The sequence below is a fragment of the Eleutherodactylus coqui genome, chromosome 3 (assembly GCF_035609145.1).
Source record: "Eleutherodactylus coqui strain aEleCoq1 chromosome 3, aEleCoq1.hap1, whole genome shotgun sequence".
Lineage (NCBI taxonomy): Eukaryota > Metazoa > Chordata > Amphibia > Anura > Eleutherodactylidae > Eleutherodactylus > Eleutherodactylus coqui.
Genome location: NC_089839.1, coordinates 152,259,076 through 152,283,904, shown reverse-complemented (window position 1 = coordinate 152,283,904; position 24,829 = coordinate 152,259,076). Strand labels below are relative to the sequence as shown.

General features: G+C 46.3%; 1 protein-coding gene across 1 annotated transcript in view; it reads left to right on the top strand.

Annotated features, from left to right (window-relative positions):
* The first annotated feature begins 3,497 nt into the window (after positions 1-3,497).
* TOM1 (target of myb1 membrane trafficking protein) overlaps positions 3,498-24,829 on the top strand; it is an 81,275-nt gene continuing 59,943 nt past the window's right edge. The window contains exons 1-4 of the mRNA XM_066596368.1: positions 3,498-3,655; positions 23,264-23,348; positions 23,430-23,508; positions 24,566-24,715. Coding sequence (XP_066452465.1) covers positions 3,604-3,655; positions 23,264-23,348; positions 23,430-23,508; positions 24,566-24,715 — 366 coding nt within the window. The 5' untranslated portion in view covers positions 3,498-3,603. The remainder of the gene's footprint in view (positions 3,656-23,263; positions 23,349-23,429; positions 23,509-24,565; positions 24,716-24,829) is intronic.

Below are 24,829 nucleotides of genomic sequence, written 5' to 3'. Positions count from 1 at the left end.
ACTGTGGAGGGCTTTGTGGATGAAGGTAGTGAGTATAAACTGAATTCTGTATTTAACGGGCAGCCAGTGCAGTGACCGGCACAAGGCAGAGGCATCCGAGTAGCGGCTGGACAGAAAGATGAGCCTGGCTGCCGCATTCAGGATGGATTGGAGAAGGTCGAGTCTGGAGCAGGGAAGGCCGATCAGCAACGAGTTGCAATAATCGAAGCGGGAGTGGATTAGGGCAACAATAGGCGGTTTTAGCGTGTCCGCCGTGAGAAAGCATGTTCTATCTTGCATGTGTATATTTCTCAGCAGTTCTGCAGCGGAAAATCTGCATTACAAACGCACCATTTGGTGTGGACTTTAATGGAAAATTTGGTGTGCAATTTACCCCCTCGTTTGAAGAGTTGTAATCTGCACCGAAAATCTGGTGCTATAATTGCCCTGTGTGGATTTAAATTCCGCAATATGTGAATTTCCGAAGCTGATTTTTTCCGCATCGTGTGGATGAGATTTTGAAAATCTGATCCAGTTTGCCACTACTATAAATGCTGCAGATTTTTCATGCAGAAAGCCTGCAAGAAAAATCTAAGGCAAATGCGCCCTGTGTGGACGTAACTTTAAAGGTGGTTTCCAGCTAAATATTGGGTCTGCAGTCATTGCTGCAACATGCAGGGTACAGAGCAGAAGCATAGAGCGCTGAGCCTTAAGTAGTGGCTGGCACAGCTTTCATTAAAATCAATGAGAGCTGTATGTGCAAGTGACATAGTGCTCAGAGCTATACGCTCTGCTTCGAACCCTGACAGCGGGTGCCCAAACAGCTTATTGGTCGAGACACCAACTGATCAGCTATAAATGACTTCCTGAGGATAGGTCATCAATAATAATTGCCGGGTAAGCCTCTCTAAACTTATCTGCCATCCACAGCAGTGTCTCTGGGGCTAGCAGAGATAGCTGAGGGGGTCCCAGCAGTTGGGCCAACTGTCGGTACCTCCTCAGTTATCCCTGGCAGCCCCAGGTACATTCCATTCATACTGTGAGGCATGATCAGTGGGGTCCCAGCAGTCAGACACATGCCCTATCCTGTGAATGGAGAGAAGCTTAAAGGGGATTCTGGGACCTTTAAAAAAAAATTTCTATTGATGACAGACAGGCCATCAATAAATGATAGGAAGGATTCCCGGTGCCGCTGCTTGGAGCCAAACAGCTGATTTCTCATTCAGCTGCTCTGATCCCTGCCAATTAACTGATTCCAGGTGCCGCTGCACGGATCTGTGCCAGGCAGCTGATTCCCGATGCCGCTGCACGGATCTGTGCCAGACAGCTGATTCCCGATGCCGCTGCACGGATCTGTGCCAGACAGCTGATTCCCGATGCCGCTGCACGGATCTGTGCCAGGCAGCTGATTCCCGATGCCGCTGCACGGATCTGTGCCAGACAGCTGATTCCCGATGCCGCTGCACGGATCTGTGCCAGACAGCTGATTCCCGATGCCGCTGCACGGATCTATGCCAAACAGCTGATTCCCGATGCCGCTGCTCTAATCCCTGTCAATCAGTTGAATCCTAATGCTGCTGCTCGGAGCCACTGCTAAACAGCTGTTTCCCGATGCTATTGCTCAGAGCCACTGCCAAACAAACTGATTCCCCATGCCTCTGCTCTGATCCCTGCCAATCAGCTGATTCCTGATGCCGCTGCTCGGATCCCTGCCAAACAGTTGATTCCTGATGCCGCTGCTTGGAGCCGCTGCCAAACAACTGATTCCCCATGCAGCTGCTCTGATCTCTGCCAATCAACTGATTCCCCATGCAGCTGCTCTGATCTCTGCCAATCAACTGATTCCCCATGCAGCTGCTCTGATCCCTGCCAATCAGAGGAATCCTGACTCCGCTGCTTGAATCCCTGCCAAACAACTGATTCCCCATGCAGCTGCTCTGATCCCTGCCAATCAGCTGATTCCTGATGCCACTGCTCTGATCTCTGCCAATCAACTGATTCCCCATGCAGCTGCTCTGATCCCGATGCCACTGCTCAGAGTCGCTGCCAAACAACTGATTCCCCATGCAGCTGCTCTGATCTCTGCCAATCAACTGATTCCCCATGCAGCTGCTCTGATCTCTGCCAATCAACTGATTCCCCATGCAGCTGCTCTGATCCCTGCCAATCAGAGGAATCCTGACTCCGCTGCTTGAATCCCTGCCAAACAACTGATTCCCCATGCAGCTGCTCTGATCCCTGCCAATCAGCTGATTCCTGATGCCACTGCTCTGATCTCTGCCAATCAACTGATTCCCCATGCAGCTGCTCTGATCCCGATGCCACTGCTCAGAGTCGCTGCCAAACAACTGATTCCCCATGCAGCTGCTCTGATCTCTGCCAATCAACTGATTCCCCATGCAGCTGCTTGGATCCCTCGGACCATAGCGCAGCGGGCCGGGTTGGTACTGCAACGCAGCTCCCTCTTAAAGGGGTTGTCCCGCGCCGAAACGGGTTTTTTTTTTTTTCAACAGCCCCCCCGGTCGGCGCGAGACAAACCCGATGCAGGGACTTAAAAAAAAAAACCGCACAGCGCTTACCTGAATCCCCGCGCTCCGGTGACTTCTTACTTACCTGGTGAAGATGGCCGCCGGGATCTTCTCCCTCGGTGGACCGCAGGGCTTCTGTGCGGTCCATTGCCGATTCCAGCCTCCTGATTGGCTGGAATCGGCACGTGACGGGGCGGAGCTACACGGAGCCGCTCTCCGGCACGAGCGGCCCCATTCAGAAAAGAAGACCGGACTGCGCAAGCGCGTCTAATCCGGCGATTAGACGCTGAAAATTAGACAGCACCATGGAGACGAGGACGCTAGCAACGGAGCAGGTAAGTGAATAACTTCTGTATGGCTCATATTTAATGCACGATGTATATTACAAAGTGCATTAATATGGCCATACAGAAGTGTATAACCCCACTTGCTTTCGCGGGACAACCCCTTTAATTGAACGGAAGATGTGCTATGGTTAGCGTTTTGTGTATTGACCACAGCAACAACTGCCCTGGGAATAAGCAGACTGGCGCGTCTCCACCGCTCATAGATAGGAAACCATTAAAAAGTCTTCCTTCACGCTTATCCTTCATGTCTTATTCTTCCCAGCAGATTTCCTTAACCACTATATATATATATATATATATATATATATATATATATACACATACACACACGTGTCCATGGGCGTTGTTTGACCGCATACTGCACGTACATTCACTAGTACTGAATAATTGTGTTAAAAATAATAATTCTTCCATTTCCGTGCGGACTGTGACGTGTACAAGTCCCCTTATTTAAGAGTTACCTACAAAACATAGCAGCGGAAGTCAGAGTGCCGCAACTGTATGCCTTCCCTGGCACACAATAGCAACACGGTTCAGGTTCCCCCCAAACCAGGCACACGGCGCTCAGCTGACTGCACGGTATGAGCCCCACGTGTTTCCTGTGTAGGCGGGGCCTGGAGGACTGACAGCTCGTCTGCACGGGACTACGCCATGGGCGTGGCGAACGGAGGTCGGCTGGTGTCATGTGATCACGTCTCGTAGCTGAGTGCTGGTTGGCGTCGAGGAGCCGCAGTCGCCGCCTTTGAACCATGGATTTCTTATTAGGCAACGCGTTTGCTAGCCCGGTGGGGCAGCGGATCGGTGAGTGCTTAGTATATGGAAGCGGGATGTGCAGCACGAAGGGTGATTATTTTACGACCACTTCCTCTTTTAGCCAATGAGAAGTTGCTTTACAATGGGGGCTAAGCCTATTAATGCTGGATTGAAGGACTTGTCTGACCAATGGCTAGCAAGCTGGTTAAATGGCTGACCAATCAGCGTACGACCTGACCTGTACAACCCGTATATTAGCCAATACTGTGTGGAGAATTGTTAGGCTGGGCGGGGCCGCTGGCTTCAGTCAGTCTGTCTGCCCTGCTGGTGTCTCCAGAGTCATCAGTGCGGCAGGGGAAGACCCTGAGGGAAAATCCCCTGTAATGGTGTCAGTCTGCTGGACGGAGACTCCACGTCTGTGACCCGCAGCTGTTTCATTATGTCACCTCCTTGCTCACCATCCCGGCTGTGTGCCCCCACCAGCAGTATGGAAGCGGCATTACCTATACAGCAGTTTCCATGCTCCTGGCGAAATGAAAACAAGGACAATCGCCTGTAAAAAGTCCTTACCAACCGCCAGGGGGGTCCAATATTCCTGCCCCCACTAGAGCAGCCGCCAACCATGGCGGACACCACGTGGCAAATAAATCGACAGTCCATCTGTGCTGCCTGGGTGCGGCTGGTCTTCTGGAGCGCGGCGTTCACACGAACGCGTCCGATCTCGGTGCTTGGACTGACTTTAGAAGGGTCTATATAGTTTTCCAAATAGATTGTACTTGAGTGCAAATTGGATCAATAATCCTTCAGTGTAAACATGTCTAACGATTGAATGGTGAATGAGAATTCATTCCCTTCGTCGTCATCATTCATTTTATGAAAGCAGGAAAAAAGCATCATTGCGTGTAAATAGCGATTGTTCAGCCGTTCGCACAATGGATGACTGAACGATCGAGAACGAAATCGAAACGTATTTATCTGCCCGTATAAACTGGCTGAACGAGCGGACTCCTCATTCACTTGTGCGAACGATTGCTCCGTGTAAAAGGATTCTAAGAGCTCCTACACACGGCCGTATGCGTAAAGCACATGCAGCGTATTACGTCCGTGCACATGTGCGTGTAGATACGTACGAGAGATAGATGGCGGCATGCTCTATTTCTCTGTACCGCGCAGCGTGAGCCCTATTCACTTGTATAGGCTGCGTATGATACGATGTCAATGCGCAATACATGGTGTATGGGTGGCGTTTACATATGAAACAGCAGGGGATTTAAAAAAACAGACACAGGGAGCCGTGTGCGTGAGATACGCGGGCGCAGTACACTCGCAGTCACACGCGGTGACAGCCGGCAGACACGTTATTTACATATACTGGTATAACCGCTGCAGGGACACTGGCAGCATTTTACAGATAGACAGGAGGCGTAATACGCAACCCATAAAGAATAGGGCTGTTCATGCGTAATACACGGTGAAACGCTTCGCTACAACACTTGTCTGAGAAGCACCATGTAAATGAATGGAGGCTCGGGGCAGCGGTTATAGCGGGCGTTAGAAACACCCCCTGACGCTGTAAGCACACCTGTGTGAGAGCGCCCTTAGTTTCTGGTGCTGTTGGGAGGAGACGGGCTTTCGTTACTTTCAATTTTCTTGTTTTTCTAAAACAAACTAAAGCCCACCAGGACACGATTATGTTCCATGAGGGATCTGCGTGTGCCGGCATTCATTGATATACACGATCACTGCAGTCGTCCCACACGAGCCACGTGGCTGGTCTTCTAGGCAATAATATGGCCTCCTGCGTTGCGTGGAATACAGGCGTGTGACTTAGGACACACACAGCGTGGCCAAAAACCATGTTGCTATGACTACATAAGGCGAAGAACCAACTGTCAGTTTGAAAATCAGTTTGTGACTTACCACGCGGTTTTATTTTTTGTCGGTCCCCATGCCATGTATTTGTACCGTAAGAGGGACGATTCTGGTAATATATACTAAGGAAGTGCTGTTTATCCTCTTGTAAAAGAATGGGGTGCACTTTTACAGAAGCGGATTGCATAAACAGCAGTTCCATGAAAACAAGTCATTCTCCATCCGCTGGATAGGGGATAACTTGCTGATCGGTGGGGGTCTAATTGCTAGGACCCTTGCCGGACCTGAGAACTGGGCTCCTGAGTGTCCTGACATGAACGCAGTCACACAAGCGCACAACCTTTCTATTCGTTTCAATGGGCAATCTAGAGTGTGTTTGAACTTGGCTATCCCTGGTGGTCCCATTGACACGGCCCAATTCGATAGTGAAAGGCTCCGGAACCCAGTTCTTGGGATCAGCAGAGGTCACATCCCCACCAATTAACAAGTTTCCTTCTATTTTGGGGATGGGGAACAACTTTTTTTCATTGGCTTGCTCTGAAGGAGTTTCTAAGTTCTAGTAAAATTGGGGAGAGGACAGCAGGTGATTAAAAGTCTAAGCTATTCTCTCCCTCCACTCCAGGGTCTCTGCTCTCCTCCTGGGCCCCTATAAACATGTGAGTGCTGCAGCTAATCACTGATCTTGGCGTTCTTGAGCCACATACTGCTAAGGTCAATGATCGGCTGCAGCAGTCTTCTGTGTGTGTGTATATGGAACATGACCGCTGCAGCCAAGTAAACAAGGACTGGTGGTGAGAACAGGAGCAGCGGCGGTGGGCTGGTGGTGAGAACAGGAGCAGCGGCGGTGGGCTGGTGGTGAGAACAGGAGCAGCGGCGGTGGGCTGGTGGTGAGAACAGGAGCAGCGGCGGTGGGCTGGTGGTGAGAAGAGGAGCAGCGGCGGTGGGCTGGTGGTGAGAACAGGAGCAGCGGCGGTGGGCTGGTGGTGAGAAGAGGAGCAGCGGCGGTGGGCTGGTGGTGAGAACAGGAGCAGCGGCGGTGGGCTGGTGGTGAGAACAGGAGCAGCGGCGGTGGGCTGGTGGTGAGAACAGGAGTTGCGATTGCGGACTGGTGGGGAAAACAGCTAGTACAGCCTCATCCTTTTTTTTTTTTTATTTTATTTTTTTATATCAAAGTCCGTACTAAATATGTCTGAAACCTGCATATGCGAATACTTCCTGACAGATTATATCTGGGGTGTAGTACGTTCCTAATATATTTAATGACAAGTATTTTGTAGCGAGATTAGAAAAGGAGACTATTGTTACTTTTGCAGCTACTATAAGGTTCTGCTCCACTACCCGCTTCACATGACCTCCAAAGGAGTCCAACTAGTGACACAACTATATGACAATGTGATGCCACATCCACACCAGCTTGAAGCTGCAATCACTATCATATAGGTGGCACATAGTGCATATGCATGACTGCTGTACTACCCTGCTTGGAAATCAGGATTCTGAATATATTTAAAGGGGCTTACCAAGATCTCCCTGCAATCAAACAACAAATGGGCATATGCTCACCGCTCCCTGCTGTGTCCGGTGTGCCCACTCTGAGCGTCACGTTTATAGGCTACCCCAGCCCGTTTAGGGGACGTCATAGGCCGCTGCAGCCAATGACCGAGCTCAGCAATTGAACACTGAGCAGTAAACAGGCTGGACTGCAGCCTGTAAACAAACAATGGGAGGGAGGTCTGAGCCCAATGGGGAAAAAATATGCCTTTTTGTGGTTTTATGGCAGGCGGAGCTGTTATTTACAGAAAAAAGATTGATTTTAGACAACCCCTTTAATAGTGGGAAAGGAAAGTTGCTGAAATGTTGCAATGTACACCTCATAGGGTGGACATGCACAGAGTTGGTGAATGCACACATTAAAGGGTCACTCCGGTGAGTTAAAAAAAAAAGATATATATTTTTATTCATTATCTAGCTATTCCGCCAGTGTATATAAGTGGGCAGGTATTACCTTGGTTGGATATTTCTTTCTGCCTGAAACTTCCAGCCTCTTTTCCCTCAGATGGTCCGGTGATCCCAATTCTGATCAGCTCAGATTTACTTGGGGTTATGTATCCATTTTCTAGTCACATTCTCAGTTTGTGTGATGCTGTTACATGGATCTGCCTACAGGGGGATGCAGACACTCCTATCACAGTTACTGATGATCATCACACAGCTATAATAGAGGAGATCACAACTCATCCCCTTGACTGCATACTTATGGACTGTAGTTTACATAGGTGACTTGAAAAGACAATGTAATTAAACTGTCCCCTCAGCAAGCAGAATGGTATAACCTCAGCTAATGCTGTGCTGATGCATCATGGGATTATTAAATTGAAAGTAAAAAAAATCTCACTCTCAAGATGGTGCCTGGTAAGCATCAGACAGGGGCTGCACTGCTACTTGACTTTTATCCTAATTTGTCTCCTAATGAAATGTCTCCTCACTGTCCTGTGCTTATAAGGCAAGATGGAGCCATTGCTGACGAACCCCTTTGATGTATAATGGAGTCTTTTGGGTTTCGCTGAGTTTTGTCTCCCTAATGAAGAACACTCCCTAGGTTTGCCATCTATGTACTACTATTAAAGCCATAATCGTGCTCGCCATCAAAATAAGGGTAAAATGTTATTTATACCGCATAGTGAAAAGTGCAACATTTCAAACATTAGCAAAGAAAAAAAAAAACAGAGGACTTGCTAAGATTTGTTCAATTTTCTCCAGAAAGGTATATTAACTCCAAGATGGTAGAATAGAAAATCAATATTCATTCCGCAAAAATGGAGCTCTCATAAGGCCACATCAACGGAAATATAAAAAAAGCTATGTCTTTTGAAATGCGGAGATGAAAAAAAGATTGCTTTGCCCTTAAAGGGGTTGTCCCGCGATGACAAGTTAAGTTAAACACTTCTGTATGGCCATATTAATGCACTTTGTAATATACATCGTGCATTAAATATGAGCCATACAGAAGTTATTCACTTACCTTCCCTGCGCTGGCGTCCCCGTCTCCATGGTGCCGTCTAATCTCAGCGTCTAATTGCCCGATTAGACGCGCTTGCGCAGAAGGGTCTTCTCCCTTCTGGTCGGTCCGGGCAAGAGCGGCGTTCTGGCTCCGCCCCCTTCTACGCGTCATCGCGTAGCTCCGCCCCGTCACGTGTGCTGATTCCAGCTAATCAGGAGGCTGGAATCGGCAATGGACCGCACAGAGCCCACGGTGCACCATGGGAGAAGACCGCGCGGTGCATCGTGGGTGAAGATCCCGGCGGCCATCTTGGAGGAAAAGAAGGAAGAAGTTGCAGAGAGGGGATTTGGGTAAGTAATTTTTTTTTTTTAAATTTCAACACATCCCTTGGGTTTGTCCTGCGCTGAACGGGGGGGCTATACAAAAAAAAAAAAGAACCTCGTTTCGGCACGGGACAACCCCTTTAAGCATGGTTTAGATAGAAATGCCCTCTATATGCTGTGGCCAGGGGTGGCCGGGATTATGGTAACACCTTTGAACAGCCTGGCTGTGGCATACATGTGAGTAATAGCCGAGATGGGAATCAAACTACTAAGGACCACTTGTTTGTATGTGTGTTTGTGTGAGTGCTTCTCATGCTCCGCCCCTGGTAATGTCATCTCTTTGCCTCCTGGTGAGGTCATCACAGGTCCTACAGTATATATAAAACAAAGAGCCTGACCAACAGAGGAAAGAAGAAAGTTAGGGATCTTGGAAGGGGAGGACAAAAATAACACAATGAGAATACAACTAAGCCGTTAGATCAGACACAACCCAGCCGTCTTGACAGGAGACACCAACCTACCTGCACCACAGAGACCCAGGGGACTGAAGGACTAGCCTCCCAATTTGGAGAAGATAAGCCTTATGGGCCCCCTAAGGCTCCTGGGCCCGGGTGCAACCGCATGCCCTCTAGTTAAACCAGTGGTAGCCGTGCCTGTGCCGTGCCACCAGAAACGTTGATACTATAATTTCCTAATAATTACTAGTAACCCATAAAGGAGTTATCCAAGTTACAGATTATAGGTAAACCCCCTTCTGCATGCAGTCCTAGAACACAAAGGTTTATACTAGCCTCTCCAGCTGTGTCCCAGGAGAGGCGAGTATAAGCCAGTTTGTTATATTACTGCATGCAGAAGGGGGTTTACCTGTAACTGACAACCCCTTTAAGGGTGCTTTCACATGGGATGCAATATTCTGTAACAACTTTGTGGAATATGCCGTCCTGGAATTCCGCACATATAAATACGAAATTTGATGCGGAAACGTCAGCAGAATTTTGTCCTTTTCAATTCTGCATGACAATTTGCACATTAGCGGTGTGGATTTTGGTGCTGAATATTCCACATTCCGTAGCGTTGTTGTGTATTATTCCATCGTGTGTGAAAGCCTCCTTGTTTTTCGTATCGCACGAACTTGTGATTTTCATGCTATGCGATTTTACATTAGAAAGTCCTATTAACTTTCTCGCTATAAAATCGTGGGTAGCAGCAACGCAATGCTACATTGTTCCCAAGAAAAAAGCATCACTGACACTACAAAATCGCGTGTACATAGCAGTGATACTGCTATTGCCCATGTGGATGAAGTCTTAGGGTGCATTTACACAGCAAGATGATCACTCAAAAGTTGCTTAAGCGGCAGTTTGAGTGACAGTTTTAAGCGATCACTTTGCATAAACTGTTAAGTAGCTACTTAAGAGCTTATTAGTGTGTAAATGAAACGCTGTCTTCTGCATACAGCTGCTTTGTTCTCGGAGCTATAAGCTGGTATCCTGCTGAGAGCTCCGAGCGGGGTATGCAGAAGACAGCTGGAGTGCTGACAGCTGCTTTGTTCTAGGAGCTTTCGGCTGGTATCCAGCTGAGAGCTCCAAGCGGGATACCTGCTGAAAACGATACTGTCAGCGGTATCCAGCTGAGAACGATGGCCACAAGATGATTATCACTCAAAAGATGGCTTTTGAGCGATAATTGTTGTCTAAATGGGCCTTTACACACACAGAGGACTAGTCCTCGATACTCATGAGCTGCAGATAGACCCGCCCACCCCGCTCTCCACCCACTGATTGACAGCTCTCTCCCTATGCACAGTAATAAACAGGCAGCAGCCAATCAGTGTCTGAAGACAGGGTTAGATGTTACTAGCTGCAGAGTAGTCCTCTGTGTGGCTGCTGCTAATAAAATACAAGTTTCTCCATACTACACACAGCAGACATATCACTGTAATCGGTGGGCCTGTCATCACCATGTGCTGCTCTCCGAGAGGGGTGTGAAGAGGTGGTGACTGAAGCCCCTTAAGGAGTTAAAATTCTGCACACTACTAGCAGACAGATATGTGTGTGCCAGTTGCTTTTGGACTTCGTGCAGGCTTATTTGCCTGTCTCTAATTACGTTTCACATTGCATCTCGTTATTATATGCAATACTTTATCCTGCTCATTAACCCATTAAGGACTTGGCACAGTAAAATTACAGTACTTGGTCCTGGTCCTAAATGCTGGCTAATAGTAAAAATGCGGTGTGGGATTAAAGGTGACAACCTTAGGGCGCGGTCACACGAGCGTAGGCGTATTTACGTTCGCACGTCCGCAGCGTATAATCGCCGGAAAGAACGTTTTTCGATGATCATGACCAGAGCTAGAAAGCGTATTATTGTTTGTTCCTATGTTTCAAACGATCTTTTCGGCCATCGAATATACGTTGGCACGTATTTCGGTCGCGTATGTTCTGTTTTTTGCGGGTTGCCGTTTTTACGCGCCGTAAAATCGCCCGTGTGAACGAATACATTGGAAACCAACGCCTCAGATGGTCACGTATATACGATTGGGCGCATAAACGCGCCATATACGCGCTCGTGTGAACGCACCCCTAACCTGAAGAAGAAGGCAGAAGAAGTTTTTAACCTTCTCTCTTGTAGGCTACATAGCACTCAATGTAGTGCAGTGAATAGAGAGAAAGCAGAAGTGTTACTTTCGTTATTTGACCCCGCAATCGTGTGACCACTGGCTGCCCACTGCCGCAGCAGAGCTGCAGGGTCTTTGCAGACCCAAATCAGCTCTGCCAGTGACTGATGTCACTATAGGGGCATGCTTTCCCTGTAACTGGGGCTCCTAAACTATTCTTCAATTAACAGCAAAAGGATTTGCACTGAGAGCACTGTCCCTTTAACAAATAATGCAGGAGAACTCATAGAAGACGATGGGGGGGGGAGACAAATCTATTACATAGTTTCTTTTCAAGTGTATTCACGAATGAAAAGGAAATGTCACACGAGATGCAGGGGAATAAAATGAACACCCCCCCCCCCCCCCCCGCTAAATATTACATTCCTAACACAGGAGAAAGTACAGAGCCGGTTAAAGAGGATTACAATTGATAAATCGCCAGGCCCAGATGGACTACACCGAAGGGTTCTAGCGGAACTAAGTCATGTGATAGCTAGGCCACTATTTCTTATATTTATGGACACTATCAAGATCGGGGTTGTACTATTAGATTGGCGCATTGCCAATGTGGTTCCAATATATAAAAAGGGGTTCAAAAGAGAGCCAGGTAACTACAGGCCGGTAAGTCTCACTTCAATAATTGGAAAAATATTTGAGGGGTTTCTGAGAGACACCATCCTAGAATACAAAAAATTCCATGCAAGAAAAAGTGTCATCCATGCTTGCTTGCAGAGTAAAATTTGTAATCTTCCTTTATTTAGTCATATTTAAAATTGCCAGGTATACACATCTCTAACTAGACGCGTATCGGCTGCACAGAGTCTTCGTCAGTGGCCCCATTAAAAGCAATGGTAGAGGATCGCTATTTCCTGCTGTGGCTGTGATAGAGGGGTCATATACTCCTCTCAAAATAGAGGAGTACATGACCCCATCGGGGGCGGCAGGAGAGGCTTGCTTAAATCTGTTTTTGTTTTTTTTTTAACTTGCCTATCAATGAGCTTTTGTGGCAGTGCACAGATTATAAACCACAAGCTATCACATGCCATTCCTGTTTGGCTTTAGTTCTATTATTGACATGCTTGGAGGATATTTCTTCCAAAAAAATCTTATAAACACAATAAATCTGGAAGTTTGGAAATACTCCTTAAAATGTAAAATTGTGAAGAAACACTCAGAAACCTTAAACGTGTTTTGGGATGTACAGTCGTGGCCAAAAGTTTTGAGACTGATACAAATTTTGGTTCTCACAAAGTTTGCGGCTTCAGTTTTTATATCGGCAGTTTACCTCCAGATAGTTATGGAGAGGGATCAGATGAATTGTAAAGTAATTTCTTGCCATGAAAATTTACTTACAGCCGAGAATCACCCAAGAGTTTCTTGCAACTGCGAGATGCACAGAACTGTGTGCGCCGGCCTATCACTGCGCATGGAAGCAATTTTTGACTGTATATGACAGAGCATGTCTCTCTCATGCGGTCATTCGCAATCTTTCTTGTTTAATTTTTTTCTTTTTTAATTTCCTGCTCTGTCGCTTAGCAAAGCTGGGTATATACACTGCGCACACACCGTGTAATTGCATATCATAGAATCCTAGAATGGTAGAGTTGGAAGGAACCTCCAGGGTCCTCGGATGCAACCCCCTGCTCAGTGCAGGACTCACTAAATCATCCCAGACAGATGTCTGTCCAGCCTTTGTTTGAACACTTCCATTGTAGGAGAACTCACCACCTCCGGTGGCAACCTGTTCCACTCATTGATCCCCCTCACTGTCTAATATCTAATTTGTGTCTCCTCCCTTTCAGTTTCATCCCATTGCTTCTAGTCTTTCCTTCTGCAAATGAGAATAGGGCTGATCCCTCTGCACTGTGACAGCCCTTCAGATATTTGTAGACAACTATTAAGTCTCCTCATCTTCAGCGTTTATTACGCACCCATGGAGAACAATAAGGCTCTGTCGTTCGTAATACGCAGTAAAATAGAACACGCTGCATTAAATAAATATGCGCATATGTGAGTGTGACATGTGAAAATCAATGTACTTTCATTGACTCCATTCACCACATATTACGCCTGCGTATATTGCACGCATAGTACGCTGTGAAATTACACGTGTTGGTTAGGGCAGGCTATGTGCGGCTTTTATTCGCAACGTCAATACACGACAGTGCAGGAAATTAAAATTAAATGAAAGACTGCGCATGATGGCGTCCGTCAGATATGCTGTTATGTGTAGTGCAAAATTGCTGCCAGCTCCATAGCGGTAAAATGCTGCATTATACATGCGTTTTACCACACGCTTAGACCTTAATCACAAAAAACCCTTTCCACTAAATTTCAGCCCTGCTACAAAATAACTTGCTAACATTATTTTAGTGATCTTCTCGTTAGCTCAGGCAAAAGTGTTAACGAGGACAAGGCAGCTGATATCGTTCATGCTGATGGAATTATAAGAGCAGACTGGTTGCTCTAAGAGGGTAAGGGCTTATTTACACGAGCGTATATCGATCGGCCGATATACACTTTCATCTAAGCAGTTCCCCCCCCTTCCCTCTCCCCACCGGCTCTCTTCTTCTTTCCTCCAGTCCGGCGTTTGCAATGGAAGGGGGTGGGATGGGGCGGAGTTAAGCTCCGCTCTGTACTTCCTACTCCCATTGCTGGCTATGGACAAGGAGCGGGGGCAGGAGCTTATCTCCACCCACGTCCTGCCCACTTCCATTGCAAACCGCTCGGAGGGGAGGAGAGAGACAGAGAGCCAGTGAGTGGGGGGGAACTGCTTAGATATATATTGTATATCGGCCGGCCGTTAAAAAGGCTGTCTGATATACGATCGTGTAAATAAGTTCAAAGGGTGCATGAAATCCTTGTCATCTTCTGTTAACCATGGTTACCTCCAAGGAAACACATGTAGTCATCATTGCCTCACATCAAAAGGATTTTACAAGTAAGGAAATTGCTGCTTGTAAGCTCACCCGTAAATAGGAAGAATAGGCTGTGAATAGTCAGGATTGAGCCCAGAAGCTGATATCCAGCCTACCAGGGCGAATTGCAGAGAAAAAGGAGGTCAACGCTGTAAATATCGAGTTTTTACTTTCATATTACTTGATGTAATTATTAAAAGTTTAAAGACTTATAAAATACTTATGACTGATCTTCAGTAACTGTAGAAACATCTGACTAAGGCTGCCTGTCCACAGGCGTTGTGAAATCCCGCGGCGAATCTCCGCCGAAGGAGCCGCCGCCTGAGAGCAGGAGACGGATGGACATATTTGTATCGTGGAATTCGGAGCAAATGCTGCCCATAGAGATGCTATAGAAAATTGCTTTTCCCTGTCCACAGGTGGAAATCATTTGTGATTTTTCTGCTCGCGGAGGGAAAATCACAGTATGTTTGATTCCACACGGACGGCTTCCATTGAAGTCAATGGAAGCTGTCCGATCTGTTTCCCGTCCAAAGCTGTCACTGTGAACGGGCCCTCATCTGTACTGTGCATTTGCCGTCCGGCACATCCGCAAGGCAGATCCGGATGGGTATGCAGGGGTCACTGGACGGGCATCGGGTCAGATTCCACTGTGGGATCCTGCATGCGGAATCCAACCCTTCCGTGTGCATTCGGCCTAAGAGATCTGAAAAAAAACACTGACGCAGCAAACTTTGTGAAAACCGAAATTTGTGTCAGCCTTAAAACTGTTGGCCACAACGGTCCAGGTTTATTGAACTAAAAAAAAATAATCTTCAGAATATCTCTTGGAATCTCAAAGTAATTTCAAATTCTGGACTCCTTGAAATCTACCCTTTACCTATGTGACAGGCGTACGTTCTCCCAGCATGTGGTGGCATCAACTTCTACGTTTTTTTGTTTGGGATACGTTTCCGTTCTTGGTGGAAAACCTCCCAGAGGCTTTTAACTTTTGATTTTCCTTTTTGCTCTCTTCACTTTGCACAAACATTTTGGCTGGATGAACTTCAAGAGGCAATTGTTTTTTTTTCTTTTAAGACAGTGGGAGTGGGGCTGAAAATGTAGATCATCACAAGATGTGGATGCTGCTTTGGCAAACAGAAAACTTAACTTGGCTTTCCTCACCCCCCCCCCACCCCCCCTCCTGCAACCCCCCTCCACCTCGCCTATGACCCAGTTGTGCATCCCTCCCAAAAGCTAATCTAATGTGATGGAAACTGCCGCCCCTCATCAGGTCTGCCATGAATGACAACTAGCTGCTGCAGCTTCATTCTTCCCTAAGTGTGCACTACTCAGGGATAAACCTTCGGACTCTTATGGGAATTGGATGCAGTGACTTCATACTTTTGTATTGTGTACTTTTGAACATTGCTCACACTTCAGGAAAGTACCCGGCGAAAAGTAAACATTTCATCACCTAGTTAGGGCTCCTACACACAAAGGTGTCGTGACAGCGTAGTAAGCGTGCAGAATGCGCTGTACCAATCTGCCGTAAACTCCCGTGTTTGTGCTCCCACATATTGCATGAGATACCTGCGCAATAAAGATTGCAACATGTTCTTTCATGCACTCATACATTCCAAGTTAGTGCATGGCGATTAACGGTGCACAGCAAGTACGCAATATCGTTGCATGCTTGCGCAACTATCTCATGCAAGCTATGGAGCCTCCTTTTTTTTTTTTTTTGGCTGATCATGCCCAAAACTTTCCGACTGGAATGTCACTTGTTCAGCAGACTGAAGTTTGTCATTGGCCGTTTGCATAAAAATTTCAGGCAGCAGTCGGCTGAAATGACTGAAATCGGCCATTTCGGATGACTTTTATTTTTATTTTTATATATATATATATATAATATATAGGCAGAATTTTTTTTCCTGCTTAATAGAAGTGTATCACATTACTCCTTTGCAACTCTGCCAATTTCCATTGAGTTGTGCAAATACAACTGTTACCGGAGAAGGAGCGAACAAGTAGAGGTGTTTGCAGGCTTGTCCTAGTACTTCTCTTCTAGGATGATTCTGCCTCCATACAAAGGAAGCTTGCCACTGAACCGTCTATCACCTGGTACCTAAAAACCGTGTTCAAGGTGCGTCTTTACCTTATCATTCACCATAACCACTGCAGACCTTGGTTTCACTTGTTTCTATTCCCAGGCTGGAACCATTGTGGGAAGTATTGCTGCAGCTCTTATTGAGCCATCTTACTTGGCTGCTAATTAACTCATCAGACAGCTGAAAACACAGGAAAAACACTTTTTTCAGACTCTTTGGTTCCCCCTAGTTCCACTTCGTAGCAGTCCAGTTTCGGCGTTCACAACACTATCGCAAATGGAGGTGACTGTGGGTGTCAAAGGCAGTAAATGTAATGGAAAACCAAATGTCCTTCGGTCAAGTGCCTGGAAATAGTTTTCGACAAAGTGGTGTAACAATGTCGCCATTTATCTCTGGATGGCGGCCAACAAAACGGTTGTTGCTTCTTGTGCTTATCAAATGATCCTCTCTACTGGTGGTTTGTGGTCTGAGCCCGGTTGCGTTGTGTGTCATCACACATCCACTGGTCCAAACACCTCCTTACGGTCTGGTCAGAACTGTGGTGGACAAGTCATTGATAAAACTTTTTTCCGTGCCCTTTGACCCCCTAGTGGTCAAACCATGCTGGCACAATGGCCATTCTTCCACTATAATCATTTGATGCTAGAGAACATGTGAACAAGCTCCTTCTGTAGGCAGTCTCAAGTTGTAGCTCACTGGTTGTAGATAAATGGGTTGCAGTAGTATTGGATATGAGGCCATCGGTTTCTTCTTTGAGCTGCCAGTTTAATCAGCTTGTGAAACGTGTTGCGCAGCGGCGAGGTCATTTCACAAGACCAATCTTCAGCACTTACTGCAGGGCGTGATGTAACTCCTCCGGTGGGAGCGTCTGCTACGTGTTGACCTGTCGGCTGCCTTTACATTTGGATTATTGATCTAACTCTTTCCAACATGGTAACAGCATCAAGGTCTTTGTGTAAATTAGGGATCTGAGTTGTTGCATTAGTGGTGTTTGATTAGTTTTCTGTACAGAAGATGGTTCATTATACACTAAAGAACTGGAGTTACAGGGACAGATCACACACACAGCCCCTAAAAATACATAAAAACAATGCATGTCATATTATAACAAATTGAATACTAGTACTGTGTAGGCTACATACACTAATTGTCAAAAAAAAAATCCCTCCGCTAGAGGTTGTCAGAATCAAACAAAACTTTCTTGGTGTGATTTGTAACGTTGATATAAGTAAGTGATACGGGGGACACAGAGGCTCTATTACCCTGTTGTACCACCTCTAGCTTGGATACAAGATGTAATATGGGTGGGCATGGAGGCTCTAGTACCCTGTTATACTGCCTCTAGCTTGGATACAAGATGTGATACAGGCGAGCATGGAGGCTCTAGTACCCCATTGTACCGCCTCTTTCTAGTATGTAAAATGTGATATGGGCGGCCAGGGAGGCATACAGGCTTCATATATAGAATCCTGTGGCATCTCTGTCCTAAATTGCTGTAACTGACCCTTTAGATTGTGCAAACGTGTATGCTGTCTGAGTTGGCGTCCCAGATGGTATGTCCTGCATATATCGCTGAGTTGTCATTGTCCTTCGTACCACAACACCACTGCAAACGGAGGTGACAGTGGGTTTAAAGACAAGACACGTAATGGGCGTTGTGAGACTGAGGCCTCCCTCACACAGGTGGTTTTTGTACAGCATTTAGCGCTGAGCTGAACGCTGTACAACGCTCCCATTCATTTCAGTGGGGCTGCTCACTTTGACAGCGATGCATATTTTATCTGTGGCCGTTTTCAGCCCGGTGTCGCCCATTGAAATGAATGGGCAGCGTTAGCAGCGTTGTTGAAATTGTGGCACAACTTGGTACTAAATGCAAGCGCTAGCTACACGAACTAAAAAAAAACCAAAAATACTCGCCTAGCTGGCACTGTCCAGGTCCAGGTCCCTGCTGCTGCTCTCCGGAGCTTCGGGCAGGCTTCCAGGTACTTGTCAGTGCCTACAGAGCATCTTTTGTTAGTGATTGGGTTTGAAGACCCTGCCTCCAGCAAGAGAGGCTTCAGCTAGGTGAGTATTGATTTTTTTTTTTTAAATTTATTTATTTTTTTTTCAGCTTCCTGAAAACGCAGTCAAAACATTGTCAGAAATGCATGACATCGCTGCAGAAACTGCAGTAAACGCAGCGTTGAAAAACGCTGCGTTTCTGCAAATGCCTGTATGAGGGAAGCCTAAGTGTCCTTCAGCCAAGTGCCTAAATGGTTACGACAGACACAGGTCTGTATCGATGGCGCCACTTGTCTCTGGATGGCCGACAACAAAACAGTTACAGCTGCTCATACTTATCAAATAATCCTCTTTACTGGTAGTCTGGTCGAGGCTATCCTGTGCCCGGTCGCCAAGTGTGCCCTCACGCATCCTCTGGTCCCAAGACTTCCTAACAGTCAGTCAGAATGGCCAGTGGGGACAATTCCTTGGTACGACCATCCAGCTTCTCACGTCCCAATAATGCGCCCCTCTCAGACTCTGGTAACTGGGTGAAATCTCTTCTCTACGTCGTAGAAGCGTCTAGTGGTCAACAAGCTCTACACAAGTGGAAGAAGAGGTCACTACACAGAAGAAGGATCCGAGAGCCTTTTATAGGCCAAGGGGGAACCACTTTTAGGGCCTCAGGTGACATGACCGTTCATCTAATCAGACCACAACTCAAATCATTTACATGTCTGCCTGAGATGTAACTGCATGCCGAGTTTTACAGCAAAATAACTACTACTTCTAGGTGCTTGAGTTTTTTTGCCAAGAGTGTACATCAGGATAGATGTTTCAATGGTATACTGGAGTACAATTATAAGCATACCATAACCTTTGCTTGTAATACTAAGCCTGGCCACTACAGTGCGTATAGAGCTGTCTGCTTCCTCCAGAAATTGTCCCAGGGCATGAGCACACCAGCCAAGAGAACAGCTGATTAGCAGGGATCCCAATCAATGGACCTCTGCCAATCTAGTATACATGACCTACCCTAAAGAAAGGCCATCAATAGTTTAGAACCTAACAACCCCTTGAATACTGCTCTTATTTGTCTGATTTATAATCCTTTATTATTAACCTTTGTCACTAATGGTTCCAATCATTATCTTCTGTGGTTTATTCTCTATGTTCATTTACATATTGCTAAGTCTCAACATGTTCTGTTTAGAGATGAGCGAGCATACTCGCTAAGGGCAATTACTCGATCGAGCATTGCCCTTAGTGAGTACCTGCCCGCTCGGAAGAAAAGATTCGCTGCCGGCGGCGGGGGAGAGCGGGAAGAAATGGAGGGGAGATCTTTCTCTCCCGCCCCCCGCTCCCCCCTGCTCACTGCCGCAACTCACTTCTCACCCGTGCCGGCAGCCGAACCTTTCCTTCCGAGCGGGCAGGTACTCGCTAAGGACAATGCTCGATCGAGTAATTGTCCTTAGCGAGTATGCTCGCTCATCTCTAGTTCTGTTCTTTTTCACAAATTGTTTTTTATGCTTGCAGTCATGTGATATGTTTAAAGATCCTGAGCGGCCATGTGACATGATCACATGACCAGCATGACGTGAATTGTCATTTTGTTCTGCAATTAAGGTGCAGAAACGTGCAGCCCACACATCCCGCCAGGTTTCTTCTGTACAGCGCGCTGACAGTTCACCTTGTTTCCTCCTCTTCTTAACTTTGGCCACGACTGTACAATATAAGTAATGGATGTGTTTACCAAGTTATTTATCATTTCATGTAGATTATATCTTTATGTAACCTGTACGGCGGTGAACGTACCGTACCTGTTGGAGATAATGCATTTCTCCTGAACACTCTTGTAAAGTCTCCTCGGCTCTGGTGCTTTAGATTGCCAGGTATAAAATACAGAACTGAATTTCTAAAGGTGGTGGAGCCGAATGTAGAACTTATGAAAATAATTTTAAAACATAAGGACTCATTCTTCATGGATTTTGTATTTTTAAAAACTTTTTTCCTGTAATTGAAGAGTTGTAACATTGCATACCATCTCTGCTGTAACAGGGGGCACTCGGCGATCACGTGATCACCAGGGCGCATAGTCAAAGAAAGGCCGCCTGCAGATGGCCGGGTCGGATCCCCTGCGAGAATTCTTGCAGCTGGAGCAGTACGGGTCTCAGCTGCTCACGCAGCTCCAGCTCTCTGATGTGAGACCCGCACAGAAATAGAACATGCCGCGACTTGTTTTCCGTGTGTGATTTTTTAAACGTGGACAGATCGCGGCCGTCTGCCTAGGATTGCGGGTTTTTTTTCAATGCAATCCTATGGCAGCTTACACGGGCGGAAATTCTGTGGGAAATCCCACTGCAGAATTTCCACCCGTATGAAGGGGACCTAACACTTCCACTTTTTAGTACTTGGCGCCCCTCTGTTGCATGCAGTAACTACTAGTGTCCATGTTAATAGAAAAGTCAAGAGACCATGTTGCTGGAAGGAAACTGAATTTTCAGTGATAAAAAATATTTAGTCTTAATGCAGGTTTATTACAAGATCGATGATACACACATGGGCATAAAATAAGCATTCCTTCCTGTCAAATCGCCCACGTCCACTGTAGTCCTCCCCGCCAGCCGTTACCACGCTGCAGGGATGATGTTACGTTGACTCATGTGAATGATACAACCAATCACTGGCCTCGTACAGTCCTCTCCTGTACACCTAACTGACTGCAGAGGTCCCATGATGTCATCACTGCAGCATTATAAACAATCACTGGCGGGGAGCATCGGAGAAATGGGCAGGATTTAACGGGTAAGTGATTCCTTTGTTTTATGCCCTTTTCCTCCTGACCATCACTTTTTTTTTTTTTTTGCTGATCCTTTCAACTCCTTCAAACCAAATTATTTTAAATGGGACTTGAGGACAGGATGCCCCTTTAAATCGTTTTGTTTCATAGTGTTCTGTAACTTTGTAACGTGTCCTCGTTAACAAATAAACCTCCCTGCTGCGTACCGCAGACAGCGCTAAGAATATAGTTTGGATCTGGGACTATCCAGTTGCCGGAATGTTCCCCGGTCGCTGCCAGTTCAGGCTTTAGTTTGTTGTTTTCAGATCAGCGGCCGCCCTTTCTGTAGGTCGGAAAACACTTCTGGCTCCAAAAGCCTTTTATTAAAGGGAAATGCTGAAGACTTTTCCAGTAAGGGTGTGGTACGGGTAGCTGCCGTCTACTACATACTTGTCATTCATTCCGGGTCAGCTGATGTCCCCATACTGTGTTAGTCAGATAACTTCAGAGCACATTCCTACGGCGAGCACAGTACGTGGAGTAGTGCTTCTCGCTGGTCGCGCACATCCGATACTGTACAGCATTTCCCATGATGATATTATATTTAGAGCTACCGGTGCCTCTCTGTTAGGTTATGGGCCCTTCCTAAGCTATATGACTTTTTAACCCATCAATGAACCATCAGTGATTTTAAAGTTAGTACAATAAGCGAGTAGTCACGGACAGGAGATTGACCCTCACGGCCATTACGGAGAGCGTTATTGGGCATAGTGTCAGCTATTGTAACTTCTACATACTAGCATATATTTATGATGTATTAATGATGAGCCCAGAGGAGAAGACGGAGGTGGATTATAACGGCTTCTGCCTTCTCTTTTACAGGATGTGTAGCGCTAATGAGTGCTGTACGGAGAATGGAGGAAACGGCAGTGCTGTTTACTCTATGGGAAGAGCTGCAGGGTCATGGTAGACCCCAACCCAGCTTAGTGACTATTGTCACGATAGGGGGATGTTTTCCCTGTAACTGCTGCTTCTATGGATGTTAGTTAGGCCGCTCTCACACTCGGTGTCGGTAAAACGCTGCATTTAAAACGCATGGTTTTACCGCGATTTTAATTTGTTTTTCTCAAACGGGTTACTTTGTTCAATAGTGCTTTTTAACGCAACCCATCATTGTGATGGGGTGCGTTAAACGTGAAAATGCACTGTTCGAAAATCACGTTTGAGCGCAGGTCTGCAAGGCCCCATTGAAATCAACGGGGGAGATTTACCGCAGTTAGTGCGGCATTTAAAATGCTGCGCTAATCGCTGTAAAAAGCACCAGTGTGAAAGCGGCGTTACAGTGGAAATCTGAAATAGGAGAATAATGACCTTCTGAATGTCCCCCAGAGGTTTTAGGGTGGCTTCACATCTGTGCTGGAACCACAAGAAGAAAAAGTGCTGCATGTTCTTTTTTAACCATATATAACACAAGATAGAGGCCCATTGTTCTCTATGGGTGCGGACAAAACACTGTACATGTGCAATTAGATTGCGTATGTGCGGCATTTATACGCCATGTTGCTGAGCGACAGAGAGGGGGGAAAAAATGAGACCAGGAAGCCGGTGCATGCCAGCGTGCGAGAGACAAAAACACTGCAATCTTACCATGTGTTCGGGGAGGCCAGCCTAAAAATGTGAAAAAAAGCTCAGTACCAAAATATATTCTGTGCTGTTCTTTGCTATAAAATTCGTGGCATCCGCCTTTAATCAGGTTGAACATTTTCCAAAGTGCTCATTTTTTTGTAACCGCTTGTGCTGGTCTGATTCACCAGTCTATCCTTCCTGTCTGGATACCGGTACACTTACCCAACTGGCACAAACAGTGTACAGTAGCAGTACCGCAGGAGGCAGGAAAGTGTGGCAGCTAGCTGGGCTGACTTCTGTGCCAGGCAATTTTCTGTTCAGCCAGCATTGGGATTTGGTTCTATTTCATGAATTTACGTCTACTTAAAAAGCATATTTGGTAACGTTGCATTGTTTTCAACCTTCCAGAAAAAGCAACAGACGGATCTCTGCGTTCTGAAGATTGGGCCCTGAACATGGAGATCTGCGATATTATCAATGAAACCGATGAAGGGTAAAGATATTGAGTCTGAACATTAAACATACCGTGTTATGCCATATTTGACTAGTAATCGACTTTAATATTTTGCCTTAGGCCCAAAGATGCAATCAGAGCTCTAAAAAAGAGAATTGTGGGCAATAAGAACTTTCAAGAGGTCATGTTGTCCTTAACGGTGAGTTTTATCCCAAATTCATTGTGTCTAGGAGCAAATAAATCTGAAGTACATTCACACACAGCGGGCACAGACCGTCAGAGCCGGAGAGTAGCCATGTGTTCGGACTTGGAGGGCGGGGGTCCTGAATGGGTTCCGACTACGGCATCTGGACAGCGCAATGAAGCACTATATGTTTACAGGTCACATCGTATTAGTGTAATCCACTAAAATTCCTTTATTCAACTAAAGGCCCATTTACAGAGGACCAAGTATCGCTGGATTGCTCTTAAGAAAAAGAGCGTTCCCGGCCAGCAGGGAGGCGGGTGGCCGGGAACGCTCTTTTTTTAAAACTGTAACTAGGGGGGGGGGGGGGGGGGTTCGGGGTAGGGTTTATATTTCAAGCCTCCCACAAAATCCAGAAGAATAATCTTAGGGCTTATTTTTGGGGAAACACGGTATGTTAAACTGAAAAAGTCCAGTCTATTGAGGCCACTCTCAGACATGCGCTTTTTATCGTGATTACCGCAGTGTTTCTTGAATTTCACGGTAATCGCGGTATAACACTTTCATTGATTTCAGTGGGCCACACAGACATGCGTTCGATCGCAGCTTTTTCTAGTGCGACAAATTTTTGAGTGCAGTCTGCTCCGTTTTACCGTATTTAGAGCACCTCATTACTCACTACAATGATGGGGTGTAGTAAAACCTGCTGTCGGAGGCAGAAGTCAGCTTAAAATACCTTGTTCGCACTCGCTGCGTTGTGCAGTCGCCCAAACGGCTGTTGGCCCGTGTAAAAGGGCCTTTAATGAGAAGAGAGAATTAATTGTTTCTTCTTCTTTGGTGGGGGCTGGTAGGAAATCTCGCTTTTTTAACTTTGTCTGTGATGTCCAGACAAAGTTAAGCTTGTAAAGATACAGCAAGACACAGGATAGCTGCAGTAAGATGGATAACATGGCTTCTCTCACTCGGATGTCTCCGTGAGGAAATATAAATGCAATACTTACATGATTAATAATATTATGTTATACTAGTAATTGCACATGAAATAACCCAACTGTGTGTTCTGTCCTCCCAGGTACTGGAGACTTGTGTGAAGAACTGTGGCCACCGATTTCACGTGTTGGTAGCTAACCAGGAATTTGTTGATGGGGTGCTAGTGAGGACCATCCTGCCTAAAAACAACCCCCCAGCCATAGTACATGATAAAGTGCTCAACCTGATACAGGTAGGGCTGACTTTATGGAAAGGGGACACAGATAGAAACGGCTGTAAATTGTATTATAAGATGGATGGGTGTCTCAGCTGGAAGACTGCGTGCTGCGTCTTAGTCTAGACCTCC